We start from the raw sequence: 18,314 nt of genomic DNA on the forward strand, positions 1-18,314 counted from the left end.
GGGGACAGGGAGATCACAGGTGGCCTTTTTGAAGATGTGACATTTGAACAGAGACAAAGGGTGAGAAACAGTTAACTGGAGTGGGGGAAAGTGTGTTCCTCACAGAAGAAACAGCCTCTGTAAATGCCCCAAAGCAGGAATAACTGCAGAGAATTGGCTGCCATAATCTCAGTTTTCATGTCACCTGCCCCGTAAGTCAGCGGGAGTATAGAGGAGGGAATGGCAAAGATTCACAACTTGGAAACTAAAGAAAAAAATGAAAGAAATTAACCAAAGTTTTAAAAGGGTTTACAGCATAGCTCTGGGAAACACTACATTGCCTCCTACTAAGAAATATGCAAACAGAATTTTCTAAAACTGGAACTCTGAACAGTGACACTGACAGGGGCCAGTTGTTTTATGTACAAAATAGTCTTTCCTCAGAAAAGGCCTCATATTTATTTCTAAGCTGCTTCCAGGGCTGCTCCTAACTTAGGAAGATACAGTTCAACAGAAAAATATTAATCACAGAGTGCTAAACAGGATGCAGACTTCTTACCAAAATGCATAAAATCAATCATTTCATTTTGGGACACACTTTTGGCACGGAGGCTGAGCTCTGCCTTGGGAAAAAAAGTCATCTCAAAGCTGCCAAGGGAAGCCAGACCACTGAGTGTTCCCAAACACAGGACTCCTAAGCATGTTTGCAACGGACAAAGCGGGCATGGAGCGAGGAGGCCAACGTACTGTTCTCGCGGACCAGGCAGAACTCCCATGCGCTCTGGCTCTCCAAAGTGCTTTCCAGGTCCACGGCGACATTGGGCTCACTCTGCTTCTCCAGGCGGTACTGAGGGCCTGGAAGATCAAAGGGGCAGGAGGAGGGGAGGAAGTCTGAAACAGTGAATTTAATATCGAAAAAAACACAACAAAACACCCAAATACTGGCAAAAAGCTGATTTAAGCATTAGGAAAATGCTGGTCTGTCTGAGGGCTCTAGCTATCCAAGAAGGAAGAGTTTGGGTTTTGTTTTTTTTTTTTTCCCCCACAAGGTTCCACACACGTGTTTGTTCTATTATCAGCTCCGTTTCTGCTCAGCTCCCCCAGAAAGGCAGATGGCTTCTGAGTCAGACTGACCTGGAATCACAACAGGGTTACCTGGTTTCTCAGGTAGGAGGCAGGTAACCTACCCCCTCGGAGCCTCTGTTCCCTAATATGTGATGGGGGAAATGCTTATACCTTAAAGATTACTGTGACGATTACAGATGATTCAGGAAAAATACTTAGTAATGCACCTGCCTCATAGGAAGCACTCCTACAGAAGTACTTATTAATAATCACTATATAATAATGCATAATCAATTATAAGCAGGGATAAAGTATGTGTAGAATTCTAATATGATGACAGCCCCAAAATTCAAAAACATTTTAAAAAGCAGGTGAGGTTAAAAAAAATTCTCTGCTTTCAGGGTTACAGTGATAGACAGTGGCTGCTGATTCATGTTTTTGTTGAAACATTCATGAAAACACAAAGACACAGGTTCAATAATACTGAAAACCAGGAATACTAGCCATCCTGTGTCACACAGGGGGTTCTGGCAGATCTTAATAAAACACTGGGCATTTTATACATTTATTCATGTATTTCTTTGTCAAGCCAAATGACAATCTTGTTCTTCTCAGATAACACCTAACGGGTCCAATGATCAGATTCAAAAGACTACTCCTGTTGTTAATGGCTATTGAAAAGATTCGAGGTGTAAGAAACTGTCTTCTTATTTTGACTCTGAAAGGCATGTTTGGTCAGACAGAGGAGGGCTGTAAGGGATCTGAGGAAAGCATCAGAGGCCTTCCAGGGCTCCCGGGCAGAACACATATTTTTAGATATGTTCTTCAGCTGTTGTCAGCTTGCTGTTATTCACACCCAGTACTTCTCCCTCAGCAATTGAAGGCATTTCGCTCACCTCCTCCGTGTCATTCTCCTCGCCTATGTTCTATGTTCACTGAGAGCACTGCAGTTTCATGGGATAGTCCCTCTTTCCTCTAATTGGTATTTCATCAGCAATTCTCAGAGTTATTACACACGTTCAGTCTTTTTTACACTCCAGATAGCTCTTAAATTTTTACTAAGTAAACAATGCTCAAAATACTTATACAACTGTTTATGCAAATACATGCTCAGAAGCCTACATGATTCCTATAAACTCTAATATGCTACATTCAGGTCAACATTATACACCAGTTATACTTTCATTTCAAAAAGATTTAGCAAATAAAGGTATGGAAACACAGGTAATTCCTAGTATTCAATACCTGTCACTTGCCACTGATATCTGTCAATTACCAGGCATGTTTGCTGTTGATTCCTGATGTCACTGGTGGACGTAATCACAGAAAAATCATGCCCAGCTGAACTTTCAGAAAACTTAGTTGGCGAGAAGATTCCCATCCACCCTCTCCTTTCCCCTCCCTAACACCTACCTTTCATAGCTGTGGGCCTTTCAGCCCACTAGGAAGGGAGTCACTGCTGAACCTAGATGGCTACTTTCTAAGACGCTGGCCTGTCAAACAATCTTGGGCGGCCCCACCCCCAGTACCTCCCAGCAACACAATGGGCAAGACACTGACATCCACCTCTATGGATTTACAGTGAAATCAGGTACACAGTTTAGCTATAATAATTCATTTTTTTAATGACAGCCGAAATTTGGGAACACTCTAGATACAACAACAGGGGACTGATTAAACAAAATATTGTGAAATGCCACAGAGATATTAAAAGTGATGCTGCAAAAATACTTAATTTTATAAAACATGTTTATAATATGCTATTTTATGAAAATGGCAAACTATAACACAATATATGCAGGATGATTGCAATTGTGAAAAAATATAGGTAAAGTCACAGAGGGGAAAAGAGACTGCAAAGTTATTTCTAAAATGTGAATAGTGCTGGGGCGCCTGGGTGGCTCAGTCAGTTAAGCTTCTGAATTTGGCTCAGGTCATGATCTCAAGGTTCATGCCTGGAGCCTACTTCAGATTCGATGTATCCCTCTCTCTCTCTGCCCCTCCCCCAGCTCATGCTCTGACTCTGTCTCTCTCTCTCAAAAATAAATAAACATTAAAAAATGTGAATAGTGTTTGTACTGGATAGTGGGATAAAGAGTGTTTTTATTTTTCCTTAGTGTTTTTCTGTATTTTTTACATTTCCTATAATAAAGGCTACTTTTATCATTTAAAATAGGTCATATATACTTATAAGTCTTCTGATCTCTTACTACACCATTTTTCTGAGGATACCATAATCACCACACGTTGTGGCATCTCTAATGGGCCTTTCACATGCGATAATTTAATCAAAACCAGACATTCGTCTGTTTATGTAGATCGCTATTTTCATCTTAAGTAACCCTGTAACCTAGGCTTGCGTAGTCTGACTCTGAGCCCAGGGTACAGGGGGTTGGGCTTCTGGAGCCATGTGCCTGACAGCTGGACTGTAAACGAGCCACCCCTTTCCCAATCGCTGGGAGCCAAGGCCTGGGTGCATCAGGGTTATTTCAGGCTGGTCTCCTTTGCACTCTTTTCCTTCCAGTCTCTGCAGCTGTCTGGGAAACATGATGAGGGAAATTGCGGGGGGAGGGGAGGACAGGGGGTACTAGGAAAGGTTCCTTGTCCCCAAACATGAGCCCCTGCACCCCTCTCAAAGTCATAACTGCCATCATTCAACATGTACTCTCTTGTTTCTTAGGTCTTGCAGATATTTCTATTAAGACAGTTTCTTTCGTGAAAGTAGCTTTAGGACTTTCTCCCTGAAGCCTAATATGATGATGACTCTTACTTACTGAACGGCTATTATATGCCAAGCACTCTCCACATGTTACCTTAGTGTATGCTCACAGCAACTCTAAGAGGCAGATACTATTATCCCCATTTGACAGATTGGGACCCTGAAGGTTGGCAGGGTGAAGTAACTTGCCCAAGATCACAAAGGTAGGAAGTAGGACAGGGGAAATAAAACCCAAGGGTCTTAAGCTCTGAAGCCTGTGTGTTCTGAACCTTTCTTTCTCTAGTGAACTATAAATTACTGGCCAATTATAAAGAGGCCATAGTTTATACCATACTATAGATTTTTGTAGATTTGTTGTTTTGTTTGGGTTCTGAATCACTTAACTTGTGGTTTTCTATAAATTCAAACTGAAAATGATCTGAAATAATTTATTTTAATGAAATCCATACATACTAAATATCCTGTCCAATGGCTGTATCCTGGGTCCTTATGAAGACAGGATCACCTTATTTTTCCATCCATCCAGGAAGACTCTCTCCTTCCATCTTTCCTTAAGAATGTGCCTATGTGTGCCCAGTTTTGTCAGTAACTGAAATTCTGAGCGTCATCTTCTGCCCTGGGTACTCCCTCCACTCTTCCATAAAAGCTAAAGACCAACTTGGAAACCTATTTATGAACTTAGCAAAAGACTGATAGGTCTTGACTTTAGGGAAAGCAGGGTGGTTAAGCTCTAGATGAGACTTGAGATCAAAACCCAAATGGAAAATTGCCTCTTACAAATATCAACTTCTCTCCTAATTCTTGCCTGAACAGTGGAGAAGACCCCTCACATGGAAAGCCTGTCATATACACTTTCCCCTGAAAAGGCCAGACTGATAACTTCAAGCCGTATGTGTAATGAGAGGCAGGGTGTGTATGAGAAGCAACTTAAGCTGGTGGCTAAGGGTATGGGCTTGGGGCCAGATTGCCTTGGTCTAGTCCTGGCTGAGCAGCTTAGCTGTATGGCTCTGGGGCAATTCAACCTCGCTCCGTTTATTCATCTGTAAGACGGGGAAAATAATAATACCTCATGGGCCTATCTGAGGATTTAATGAGTTAATAGTTGTAAAGCAGAGCAGTGTTGGATACATGAATAGTGCTACCTAGTGTCAATTGTCATCCACATCCTCAACACAGGACTGTAACAAAACTAAGAGATCATAACATTAACAGGGACTACTATGTGCCAGATACTCTACCAGACCTTTTATAGAGATCGCCTGATTTGTCACCGTAGGATGTAAAGAATACGAATTCCATTTTATAGGGGAAGAAACTGGGGCTTACAAAGGCTAAATAACTGGCTCAAGGTCCCAGAGAAAGTGGTGAGATTAGGATTCATAGCCAGGGCTGCACTCTGCAACATGTACGAACCACATCGCCTCCCTCATAACAAGTTTTTAATAAAAGTCTGGTAATGATAATCAAGATTATGACAACCCAGACCTACTAGATCTATCAACTTACAGTTTCTATCAAATGCTTAATTTTCAGGCAGCTGACATGGGAGAAAAGAAAAAAACAGCAGCCAAAACCATTTTAAAAAGACAAGCTGTGAGGTCAGTTTCTATTAATAAATTTTTGCTAAGGAAATGATTTTATAAAATATAAAAGTCTCTTTCACAAGGCACAGGACATAGCTCTCAAGGCAACATCCACCTTTGGAAAGAGGCTTTAAAATGTCACAGCTGCGCATGAAGCCACATGCCTTCTACCTCACAGTCGATGTGGATACAAAAGGAAGATTCCGCAAAGCAGTTACTATGCAGCGACAAGGAAGCCTGCTTGGGCATTCCAATGATGTATTTATTGCAGTAACACCATGTCACTGGACAGTCTAGGAACAATATACTGCTCTGGGCACTTTGGGAGGGTTCCAAGTTATAATACCCAGGCAAGATTTTTATAGGATTTTGTAAACCTGAGGCAAACATCTCAGCACATAAGTTTCAAAGAAAATCTGTAGTATCTGTTGGACGGTGGATACATACATGGTCAGTCCAGCTTCCTCTATCCCTTCAATCCTTGGCTGAAACATAAAAGGTTTTAGCACACAATTCCTCAACAGCTGAGAGCCAGCTGAGAGTTGAAATTCAACGGGAGGCAAGTGCAGAAGCCCCAAGAGAGAGACCATAGCCTCAACCATTCTGCATCTTATTTCTAAAGAAATAAGGGGAGAAACTTCCTTCAGACCTCTCCGTAAAAGCTGTACTTTCTTGGGGCAACTGGCTTGCTCTTTTGTATCTTTAGACAGTTTAACATAAATCCTGTAACTGATAGCGTCCCTTTCTCCTTTGCCCGTTAGGAAGCTCAGCATTAAACACGTGACCCAACTGTGCTGACTGGGCACGCATTTCCAGGACAATGAACCCTCTGGATCTTTATTTTCCTTTTCCTTTCATGTAGTTGTTCAATACGTGTATCTTTATCCTATTGTAAGGGTGTATATGTTCCAAATGCTCTTTGGATTGAAGTCATAAATAAATGAATGAACCTATCGTTATTATTGCTGAGCATGAGAACAAGTTTGAGGGTCTGAAGAAACCTGTCTGGAGAAAAATGAGGAAGTCGAAGGTGGAATACTTCCGCGGATGTGCCTTCATGTCAATTATTTTTCATTCACCAGCTTCAAGAGCTGCTTTAATCTGAAAGAGCTTCTTGTAGCCAGAAAAAGATGAAGTATGAGCCAGTAAGAGGAAACGCTGGATTCTGAGCAGGAAACTCCAGGTGCTTGCACCCTCTCAGGGAGTAACACAACCAGATATGCATTCTGGGGAAGTTACTTGATCTCTGTGTATTTTCTCATCTGTAAAATGAGGATAACAGAACCTCCTCAGAAGGCTGCTGTGAGGATTAGAAGAGACGATCCTTAACTCCTTAGCACAGTGCTCAGTGCTGGCGGCTGTTCCTGCTAGCACAGGCTGGAACAGAGATGGCTGTGGGGAGGTGCCAGTATACCCCCTAGGCCAAGAGTCCCAACAGGCTAACAGCCCTATTAAGGGACGATACATGGTGGCGGGGAATGCTGCGTCAAAGCAGACGTCCTATCCTTTCTCATGTGTGTCCCAGGCAGGGGTGTAGGGTGGGAGAGGGTACGTATCTGTTTAAACAGGTTTGCTTTTAAGCTACAAGATGAGAGACTTGTTTGGCAGCCAGGATTCCTAAGGTTCCCTAGGCTTAGGTTCTACAAAAATAGTCAAAAAATGATGAGTAAAGGTCACAGAGCTGAGCATGGCAGCACAGATATCAAAGGAGAGGCGAAGTTACGATGCCTTCCGCATGTCCATAGAACAAACATATTCTAAGCATCAACAATGTCCCAGCCACAGACATGAATAATTAGTGATTCCTGCCTTCAGGCAGGCTGGGGGAGGTGGCGAGACCCAGGAGCAGCTATTATCCAAAGAGCCCAATCAGTGCTCCCCTTCAGGCAGGGACCGGTAAGGTGCTGTGGAAACAGAGAAGAGGGAAGCACCGAACTTCCACTTCCCCAAGATGGAAACATCTGAGCAGAGTCTTGAAGGAGGACTCAGAGCCAGATGACCCAGGGGAAACAGTGCATTTCTACAGAGGGAATACCATGTCCAAAAGCAAGGAGGGACTGAAGAGCCCACACGGACTGAAGGAAATTCAGTGTGGACAAGGCCTAGGCTCGTGTTGGGGTGCGAGGGGAAGTGGGTCGGCAGGCTTGGCCCAGACTGTCGGTCAAGATTTGGATTCTCTGTTATAAGCAACAGATGCTACCAGAGCAGGGAAGTGACATAATCAGCTTTACACTGTGGTAAGATTCTTCCGGTGACACTGTGGGTAATGGGCTGGAGGAGACTGGTGGCAGGGAGGTCCATTCGAGGCAAACTGTGCCAAGCCTTGCCTGCTCTACGGCAGGGGCTGGCTGAATCCCGAGTTCCTCACTGAGCCAAAGCCACCCCTGACAAGCTGACGCTGTCAATATCAGAGCCCAGACCCAACATCAGCTATTCTAAAATATCTGCATTTAGTGTCAGTGCCATCACTTACAACTCTTCCTCTAGGGGAGACTATAATCATTTTCTGCTTGATCTTAATGTAAGCACTGAATTATATTCAAGTGATAGCCACTGTAGCTTATACCCCCTCTGAGGCTCAGATTGGATAATTTGGAATTTAAATAATAAAAAAGGAACAAGCTGACATGACAATAAGGTCACACTTTAGCCTCTTCTGAGCCAATACACAATTTGCTCTCAGTGAAACAGCCGAATATAATCAAATTAAATACAATTCCTATTACAAAAGAAGAAAGACCAAGGCTGTTCCAATAAACCAATTCTCCTGCCTAGTTAAACTGCAAAACCTTCAGGAAAGGTTTTGAAAGCATGACCCATCAGTTCTAATTTTTAAAACTTATCCTTTCAGTCAAGACTAGAAAAAGGCCCATTCCAACTTTTATCTTTACTACAAAGTGCTGTTATCTTGGCCTGATGTCAGGAGCTCTATCTCTCTTTCTGCTGACAAGCAGAGACGAGAAAGATAAGATTGGAAACGAATCTCACTTCTCTGAGTAAATAAATAATCAATACTCATCTAAATGTAAATGAGAAGGGAGCCCCCTCTGATAACAGCACTCTTATCAGAGAGCCAATTTTCTTCAGACATTTGGCCTCAACCAAATCACCATCATTCAGCCCCAGCCTAATGGCAAAAAATCGTAACTAAATTGAACCGATCACCAGAGATCAACTAAGTTCGGCCCTGGCCACTTCAGGTTCAAATGTTTGGGAATGCAATTTTGCCCCCATTAACTTTCAATAGCAATGAAGAACAGACTGGTCAAGGGGCCAGTCTGTGCAATAAACAAACCCCAGTAAGGGGGCCAGCCGGCGGATGAGGAGGAGTGGGCTTAAGTGTTTAAACAAGGCCATAACTGGCAAACCCCTAAACTCTGCAGGGAAGGTCACTCCTGTGGGGTGGGCAGAGGGTACTCTTTCCTATTCTCACAGGCTTGGCTGAAACTGAGAAGACATTTAATATGCCTGATGATGATGGTTAAAGTTTATTAAAACAGATGTAAATAAAGGAAATAAAGAGATATTAAAAAGCTACAGTAGTTAAAAATAACCTAACGTTCAAATGATCAATTTCCTCCAAGTAATTTGTATCAGACTTACATCTGACCCAGCAGTGCCGCACTGACCTGATTTTACTGAAATAAGACGCCGTCTACAAGACAAATCACTTTAAAACCACTGCACTGGGGTTTCCATTTCTTTGCTGCAAGACTCAATTCACTGCTGATGAGAGTATTGGGGAAATTATGACCATTATTGATAGGACAGCAAAACCACTTTTACACAGTAGTCTTCAAGTTGACAGAAAGCTTGTACTGGACCATTAATGAAGGTGTCAGCTAGAATCAGAAATTAAAGACAAAGGCTGGAAAGGCCTAATTTTTAGAGCATGTTAAGGACACCGGACAACCAGAAAAAGCAGACCTTCATTCTCTGAAGAGTCACAGGCCCTAAACAAGGACCAGCTGAGAAGCAGGCTGCTCTGCCTGCAGTTAGGAAAGGAAACGCCTTTTTTTTTTTCTTCTGCCTGACCGTGGAGTTCTTAGAGCATAGTTTCTCAACACTATCTGCTCCAGAATCTTTGTTAGCCAAAGGAGGCCATGGCTGTGTAAGACAGAACTACTTTTGAGGAGTTTTAACCGGTTTTACCATCTCTGCTCCTGTTGAGTATCTAATCCTAGCAGGTGGACATGTGGCGGTTGGACAATGGTTTTGGAGTCAGAAAGACCTTGATTAAAATATTGGCTTTTTTGCAAGCCATGTGATGCTGGGCACATTAGCTGATCTAAACCTTTGTGGGGTAACTGAGTAACTGGAGTAAACACAGTGCCTACGACGTAATAAGCACTCAATAAATGTTGGTGGTTGTACTGCTTTGCAAATTTAATAAAATCATCAATTTGCCCTTTTTTTTAAATACAACAGTAAGTGACACTGAGGACTCCTGGCCCTTAACAAAGCACTTTACATGCATTAGCACTCTGAATCATAAAACTCTATGAGGGAGGCCCCATTATCATCCTCCTTTTACAGAGGAGAAAAAAAATGTGGAGTGGTTAAGTCATGTGCCCACAGTGTGTCCAGGACAAGAATCCAGGTGTGTGATTCCAGAGCCCGTGCTCTTAACCACACTACCACACTGTATTCCAGAAAGAGCGTACTAGAATCTTCTTGATTTGGGGGTTGAAAAAAAGAATTGTAAGGTTGAGATGATTTACTGGTTCAGAAAGGAGCAGAGCTGTTGGGTGGGAAACTAGGTGGGAAGACAGAGAGTAGTTGGGTCTTATGGGGGTCAAAACTGGAGGCTCCCCCAGCCCGCATAGCAGGCATCTATCCAATGAGCACTCAGAGTGAACACCAGCTGCTTGCCCTGAGTTTTTTGGGGTGGAGGGGACCTTTCTCTAAGTTAAATGATTTACAGAGTTACTGCCTCAATCCACAGTTCTGAAAGTATGATTTCTTTAGGGTTTAACTATACCCATTTCTAGTCTTGTTACAACTTTTTTATTGCGATAGAAAACATTTACTGGAAATATGTTACTGCTATTACCAGGTCATAAAATAAAAAGAAAAATAGTTTATGTATTGCCATCATTTCCAATCATCAATCAGAAAGTGCCAAGAGGAGGAAAGGAAAGGGCGTACAGCCGAGATTTCCTTCTTTGTGTAGGAGAAAATGCAGGAGCATCATAATTCTTTAGAACAAATTTCTTCTTGAACACCCAGCCTCACAGATGGGCTCCCGGGAGGGGTAGGGAGGCACACCTTTTGGCATCCCCCCTCCTCTCTGCAGCCCTGCCCGAATCCCTGTCAGAATCGAGGGCTCTTTCATTGCAACTTCCTTGGGGCCTTGCTTCTCCGGGTGTGCGGAGGATGCTGGATTAGAAGCATTTCTGCCTATTTGTCATTGTTTACCCCCCCCACTCCTGCAAATCTTTGAAGATGAGGGTGAAGGGGCTTTTTAATAAAACCAACTCTATTCCCAAGAGCTCCAGCACAGCAACAGGCTCTCTGGTGGTGCTCAATAATCTTTGTTCAATAGAATGACTTCAACAAGGTGGCGTTTAAAATTGAACAACCTTGACTCTTGACCCAACAAAGGAATCTATCCTGAGGAGCATTACTCCCAAGTACACAATGATATATGTTCAAAGATGTTCACTGCAGCACTGTTGTAAAATCAAAAATTGCACACAGCCTAAATATTCTCCAGCAGGAAATGATTAAATAAATTACAGTCTATCTGTACACTGGGATGTTATGTACCTGAGGAAAAAAATAAACTAAGTTAATAAGACACGGGAAGATTTCCATGATACATTATTAAATTAAAAAAGATAGAGAATGTACAGAGTATGCACCATATTAATAAAATAAAACTCTAGCTATTATGTAAGTGCATTTATATGTGTGTGCGAAGCGTTGTTGTTGAAAATACACACCCACACACAATCTGGAAAGATGTCAGCCAGATTGTTCTCACAGTTACTCAGTTAACCAGAATCACCTTTGTGTGTAGGATGGGGTGGTAGCAAAGACAAAGGCTTTTGCTTTTTTACTTTATGGATTTCTATCTTGTTTGGATTTTTGACATGCATTGGTATCACTTCTGTCATTAAAAATCCAATTAAAAAAATGAGGTTAAATAATTTTAGAGGTGATTCCAGCTAGAATCGCTATGGACTCTGGCCTCTGGAGCCTCCTCTCATCATCTCTGGCTCCTCACAGATTATGGGGGCTCAGGGGCTACTGGAGAGACATGTAAGCAGCTGGGCGGCCAGGAACTAAAATGGCACAGAGCGTTTTCACGGGTTCCCATGGTCCAGAGTCAGGCCACAGGGGGGACCACAGAGCTATCTAGAGCTGCCCAAAGGAGCTGGGCAGGAAAGGTGAAAATCACTGGAATACCTGAGGCCAGGCTGTTCACAAAGAGAGGCCATGACTGCAGACCAAGGGTCAGACTGCCCATGTGCTTCTCTTATCACCACAGTCTAGACAACTATGCCTGCCCTGTCTGCCTCCTGGATTCTAGATGGGCTGTGGAAAGCAACGGGCGACTCCCTACTGTCTCCGTCCGGCCTATTCAGCCTCCTTCTGGGATTGTCCTGATGCCTCCACTCAGGCTTTGAGACAAGAGACGGTGTGATAGGGGTCTATCCCTGCACCTTGGGAGGACAGGAAGAAGGTGTGGACTTGATCCCTGCCCTAAACTCAGTAGTTTGAGTGTGCGTGTGTTCTAGGGAGTGCCCTGCAGCACCCGCTGACCTCATTATCAGCCAGACTGCTTGGGTTCGAATTCCCAGTCCCACCACTTACTAGCTATGTGACCCTGGGAAAGTTACTTAAACTGTCTATGCCTTGCTTTCCCACCTGTAAAAGAGGAATAATAACAGTATCTCCCTCTTAGAGTTGTTCCAAGGACTCCATAGATCACAAGTCTGGGTTTCTGCTTCTGCTTTCCAGACTTCACTGGGCGGGGAGTGGGGTATGGTTCTTCAGCAGAGGCTGGAACCTCTAAAGGTCTGCCACACTGATGGCAGATGTGATCTCCTCTCAACTCCCACCTAATTACACAATAATCCAGAAATATCCCCCAAACCATGCAGTTTCAACCCCTGTGGTCTGCTCATCATAGTCCCTCTGTCTGAAGTCATCTTCCTGCTTCTTCAGGTCTCTGGTGCTCGCTCCCTCCTACTCAACAAGTCCAAACTGCCTAAGTGCCACTGCCTCTGGACTGCTCTGTGCGACTCAGCTAAACAGATCTCTGGCTGGACCTGGCTCTTGTGCTAACTGTATGCAAACTGAGGTTGGAGTGCACATTTCAGTATCTCTGCATTCCTGGGACAGTCACAGCAAAAGGTGGATTTCAGTGTATATTTCGGTGACTAAGTGGGAACACAGCTTGCTTGGCTACCACCTTGACTACCTACCTCCTCCTCCAAAGCAGACTGGGAGGTCCACCTCCAACTGACTCCATGTGTCCCCACTGCTTCGATAATCACAAGACAGCTCCATCTCTGGGTTGGGGTTGGTTGGGTTTCCTGGGGATGGACGGGGCTGGCGTGGATCGGTGCTGTTTTGGGCACTGGCTGGAGAATGGAAGACCACCACTGTCAGGGGCCAATCCTGCCTCCCCATCAGCTCAGTTCCCTCAGCCAGGCCTCTCTTCTCTCCCCACAGCAACCTGTCCCACTGAGCTTCCTGCCAGTGATCTCTGAACTACAACACACAGGCCTGGGAATCCACTCAACGTCAGAACAAGAAGAGGTAAGGCATGGACAAGCCAAAACTTGGAGAAGGCTGGAAGCCACTGGACAGGAGCCTCTTCCACACCACCCCAGGCAGAGAGAGTGCTGAAGGGGCAGAGGAATGCTCACAGTCCCTATCCTGTTCCTATCCAGCTGGCATGAATGCACTTCCCTTTGGAGAAAGGAGGCCTGATATTACTTTTAAAAGAGAAACATTTTTTTCCCTTCCTTTAAATCCAGATATCACTTGTTAGAGAGGATGGAAACCTTTAACACTGTCCCTTAGCATCCAATTTTTCAATCTAATCTGTTTCTCTTAACTTGAGTCACTGTGACATTACCAAATTTTACGTACAGTTATCTGCTACTCTGTAAAGAAATACAGATGGTTTTTGTGGAAATAAACAGTCATTTATTTTAAACAATTGTAAAATAGTTTATGGAAACCAGTGGGGTAATGCATTCAAATAAATGCCAAAACTGGTTGATGGGGAGCCAGGGTGCTAAATCACACTGCTGAGGAATTCAGCTGTGGGGAGCAGATAGTAAATCCAGAGTGACAGAATTTCCCGTGATGGCAAAGGTTTCTGACATCCAGTCCAGTACTCAAAAACCGCAGCAGTTCAAACCCATTTTCCTTAACACAGCCTTGACAGCCAGCAAAATTAGTGAATTTAGTCACAAACACCTAAGGACAAAAACAACAGAAACAACCAGAAGGAGACTTTGTCTGTAGCCTTTTCTGAGCTATATAAAAGTGGTGACTCCAGCCTAAGTCAATGGAGAGAGGGCTTAGGGCCAACTGTTTTCAATCATGAGACTTTGTTACGATGCAGTGGAATCTGAAGACTTCTATTCAAATCTGCTTATGGCAGAGAGTGGCTTGGGTAAACCATGTCCTCTCTGAACCTCAGTCTCCTCCCCTGAAAATGGAGATAATAATTGTATATACTAGACAGGCTACTGAACAGATTCCAGGTACCAGGAATGACAGCATTTTATAAACAGCTGGGGGCCAGTGGCCCTGGTGGAAGGGGTTCTAACCCTGGGCAGGACAAAAGGCTGCAGGGCCTCTTAGGGACATCCACCAACTCTCCAAGGAAGTACTGCTGACAATAAGTGACTCAGGCCTGTCTTTGCAGGAATGAAGAGAACTCCAAGCACCTATTTGATTCTAATTGTACAGGATAATCAACTACAAACTCATGAACCTTCTCTACTCAAACCAGCTCTTTTTCCTTGTAACTGGGTTTCCAATGATGACACCACAAGTCTCCAATGGATTATCTCAGTTGTTCATCAAACATTTACTGAACCTACCGTGTGCCAAGTCCCAGGCTATGCACTACAGATGCAGAGATCATGAAGGTTGATTCTGGCCTCTAAGGATTCAGAGTCGTGAATGAGGAGGCACTCGCAAGTCTGGAATACTTCTTACACAGCCTTCCTCCTTGTTGACGTGAAGTCAACTCCCAAGTTCCACAGACTCTACCCACTTAACGCATCTCCTCCGCACTGCTTATCGTCCAGCCCTCAGTAATGGTTTCCCAACTCATCTCCTGGCCTCCAGCTATCCATTCTTCCTCCAACTGTCAGAGGGGGATCTCTGGAGTCCAACTCTTAAGGCTATCACTTTTATGCTTAAAATCCTTTCACAACTTCCTTACCCTACTCTCCAGACCTTCTATTCATCCTAATTTCTTGCCCATCTATGTCCTCTATGAGCCAGCAGAACTGGTCTCCTTTCTGTTCAGTGCATAGTATCATGGCTCCCTTTATCCACACCGCCTGCTGGCAGTCTGTCAAACCACATCCCTTTTATGGTCATTCCCTAAGTCTTATCTGGCCTCCACAACTCTTTGCATATGCTTTTCTCTGACTGACTCCTATAACAACATCAGGGCCTGACAAGACTCCCAGAATGGCCCGCTTTCTTTTCCCACAATAGGGAAAATTGCATCACCTAACATTCCTCTCGCTGCAGGCTCGGCTCTAAGGCAAGAGGATTTCTGCACTTTTAGGCCAACCCAAAAAAGATTTCCTTTCTTGAAATCTGATCTTGACCTTAACGTCTCATTCAGGTAACTGCCCTTGCCCCCAGCCCAGTCCTGCCCAGAACCCTGCCCTGGGTCTAGTACCCTGCTAGGTCCTCAGCGTGCCTCTCAGGAAACTGGGCCTGTTCTTGATGTCGCCTACTGCCTGGATCTCTTTGTATACAAGCCACACATTTAATTTATCTGAATTCACCTGTACTTGTTTGGTAAAAAACGAGGAAAAAGAGAGAGTGAGGAATGACCAAGAGAACAATTTAAATAGTTTGGAGAATCCCACTTACCATGTCTTCCTGGTGATTCAATAAACCACAAGAAGGTGAATGGGAGGTGGGAGCCTTAGTCATCGTTGCAACTACAGAGCTTGGTAAACGTCTGATGAATGACTTACTGAATTAATTGGGTGGATGCTGGTGTCTGTTGCGTAGCTCCTCTCATAGTGTGAGCATCTTTCTGTGCCAAGTTTGATTTTAGCATTTAAAGATATGTACTTTTAGTTTTCATTGGTTCTCATGCTAGAAAAACAAAAGCTCGCTGCATTGGAGTTAATGAGAAAACCTACAGTGTGCTGGCCTCTCACAGGCATTTTTAAAGGGATTTTTTTTCCAGAGGTAATCTTGACAATAGGAGTTCTGCTCACCTGTTGCCTTTGTGACCTGACCCTGCACAGGACACGGCTCTTTGTGATGCCGAGCATCATCTGTTTCCCTGGTCCTTGCTGCCACGACCTGCCGTTCCCCCTCATTCCTTGTGGTCCTCAGGGATCAACTGCCCATCTGCCCTGCTCCCTGCTTTGGGGGATCAGGCCCTTCAGATGTCATCTCCGCCTGCTAACTCGGCTCCCCTCTGCCTGCCCATCTTCCTTCTAACCACCACTGTCCCAGTTAGCACTGCCATTTCAGGACTCAGTAAGCACTTTTCTTATTGCCAGTACCCCGTCTGGCCCCATAATAGCCATTTGGGCTCTTGCTCACTTTCCACTGGACTGGTAGGACCTTAATGGCACGGTTCAAATCCCAGCTCCACTAAGCTTTAAGACCTTGGGAAATTACCTAAGTGCTCTAAGCATTGTTTCTTTATCTCTAACTTGGGGATGATGATCATTTCTAAAGCATGAAGTTGTTATATGGGTTAAATGAGATAATAACACATGTAAAGCACTTAGTCTGGCACATGGTAAGTCCTCAATAAATGGCAACTTCTTAATACTATATCAACACAATTTTACACATTTCACCATGTTCAACTATGAATCTATCAAGCCAGTACGAAGCTGAATTATAGATCCTGTTTTACTTTAAACCAGCTGTGACTTATAACCTAAGATGCTAAAGTATGCTTCTCCTTGTGCTAAAGGAGAAGGTAACAAAACAAAACAAAACAAAAAGGTAAAAGCAATGGAAAGAAATGGCAGCAGAGGAGGTAGAGGAGTCGTGGCTGCCAGCCATCTTCCTTCCTGGGAGCTTTCCTTCTTGTTACATCTATTATCTGGGAGCGGGGCTGCCCTGCTGGCTTTCCATTTGCCTTGCTAATAACAGTAAATCCAGCAGCTTCCACTGCAGCTCCTGTCTCCTTCAGCTGACTCCGAGGCCAATCAGCATTTCCTCTCTCCTAATGTCAGATGTTCCCTGGGAAGTCCTGCTGAAGAGGAAATTTATGACAAAAGTTTCTCCAGCTTTTAACCCTTCTGCATATCCAGCCCCAGATGCAGAGTGCTCCAGAGGAATGCCAGGTCACTCTTACATGTGCATACCTATGTTCTCACTGATGCTTTGCTGCTCTGACAAGGGGCCTCAGACCCCTGGAAAAGCTCAAATGAGCAGCTGGGCAGACAGATGCACACATTCTGGGCCGTACGTAATGTGGACTAAATCCGAGCTGGGTCCCTTCGCGGCTAGGGTCTCTGTTGAATCATGACTCAAAGCAGTCACACTCATAAAAAACAAAGTGTTAGATCACAAAACGGTGAGTATGACTGGGTCTCATAACAATGAAATTGAAGGGAGGGGGCAGGACTACCATTTAGTGAGTAATAAAATAGTAATAGCTAAGTGTTTGGTGTTTCACCTGGATTTCTATTTAATTCTCACAACAATGCCATAAAGAAGATAATATTATTCTCATTTATAGATGAGGAAAATGAAGTTCAAACAGGTAAAGAAACTCATCAAAGAGCTAGAAAGAGTGTAACAGGAACAAGAGCAGAGCCGGGGAGATGGTTCTTGAACTCAGGGATTAAGCTCTCCCACAGTTACAACTACCAACCAGTAGTCCGTGATCTAGTTGTGCTTTTATTTTACTGAAGAGCAAAACAAAGCAAGCAACTCAGAGAGGGCGAATGACCGGACCAAGGTCACCTAGCTGGTAGTGGCAGGGCCAGCTTTAAGCCAACAGAGGGAGTACGGTCTTCTGATCCACAACAGCAGCCCCTGAAATAAACCCTCCAAGGGCTGCAGAAGATGAGACAGCACAAATTCAGGCTTTCCGGAGACAAGGGGGTGGTGCTCCACATCTCTCCAGCCAGAGAGAGAACAATGGGTGTCCACCGAGGTGCAGGTTCTCTGGCAAGGGCAGCAGTGGTGCGGCAGCCACCGCCAGGCCCTTACGGACCTTATGTCCTTGGCACAGAGGGGTCTCATCAGAGGGTTTTTATGTTAAATAAACTTGAGTCTTTGGAGATGGCTACATTCTAGCTCGAGAGGTTTTTCTGTGACCTCCTCTCCACCTTTCCACAGAAGTTAGATGATATACTTAACCAGATTAGTAGATTCAGTAAACGAACTTTTGTCCCAATTTGGAAAAAAGAAAAAAAAAAAAAAGAATGTCAAAATGTACACGTGACAGCTGTTTGGAACTCTAATGTTATGGAAAAGCAGCTGTTTTCGTTTATATTTGAGATATTAGTCATTCTTAGAATGGGACAGGAGTACTCAGCTAATAGCCTGTGCTTTAACCTACGGAAAATACAGGTCACAGAGACAAGATGTTGGCAAAATCACAATATAATGGTTATACTCATATAACATTTTGGTTTTGAAAGGTTTGGAGATGTTTGTAATGGGAAGCAACTATTTAATAACAGTGTTCTCACAGAAAACTGACATCCAACACAATAAAATGGATTGTGGCTTTTAAGAGAAAGGAAGTTACCAAATGAAGAAAGTCC

General features: G+C 43.9%; 1 protein-coding gene across 9 annotated transcripts in view; it reads right to left on the reverse strand.

Moving 5' to 3' along the window:
* The window catches only part of MAPKAP1 (MAPK associated protein 1), a 272,555-nt gene that overhangs the window by 62,278 nt on the left and 191,963 nt on the right, over positions 1–18,314 (reverse strand). For 7 of the 9 annotated variants that reach the window (XM_042964083.1, XM_042964082.1, XM_042964079.1 and 4 more), the window contains 2 exons: positions 12,780–12,938; positions 727–834 (listed from right to left, as the gene is read on the reverse strand). The exons of 1 other annotated variant lie outside the window; for it this stretch is intronic. In XM_042964083.1, coding sequence (XP_042820017.1) covers positions 727–834; positions 12,780–12,938 — 267 coding nt within the window. The remainder of the gene's footprint in view (positions 1–726; positions 835–12,779; positions 12,939–18,314) is intronic. One more of the 9 variants, XM_042964085.1, reaches the window with a different exon arrangement.

Source organism: Panthera tigris, chromosome D4 (genome assembly GCF_018350195.1).
Source record: "Panthera tigris isolate Pti1 chromosome D4, P.tigris_Pti1_mat1.1, whole genome shotgun sequence".
In the NCBI taxonomy this organism is placed as follows: Eukaryota; Metazoa; Chordata; class Mammalia; order Carnivora; family Felidae; genus Panthera; species Panthera tigris.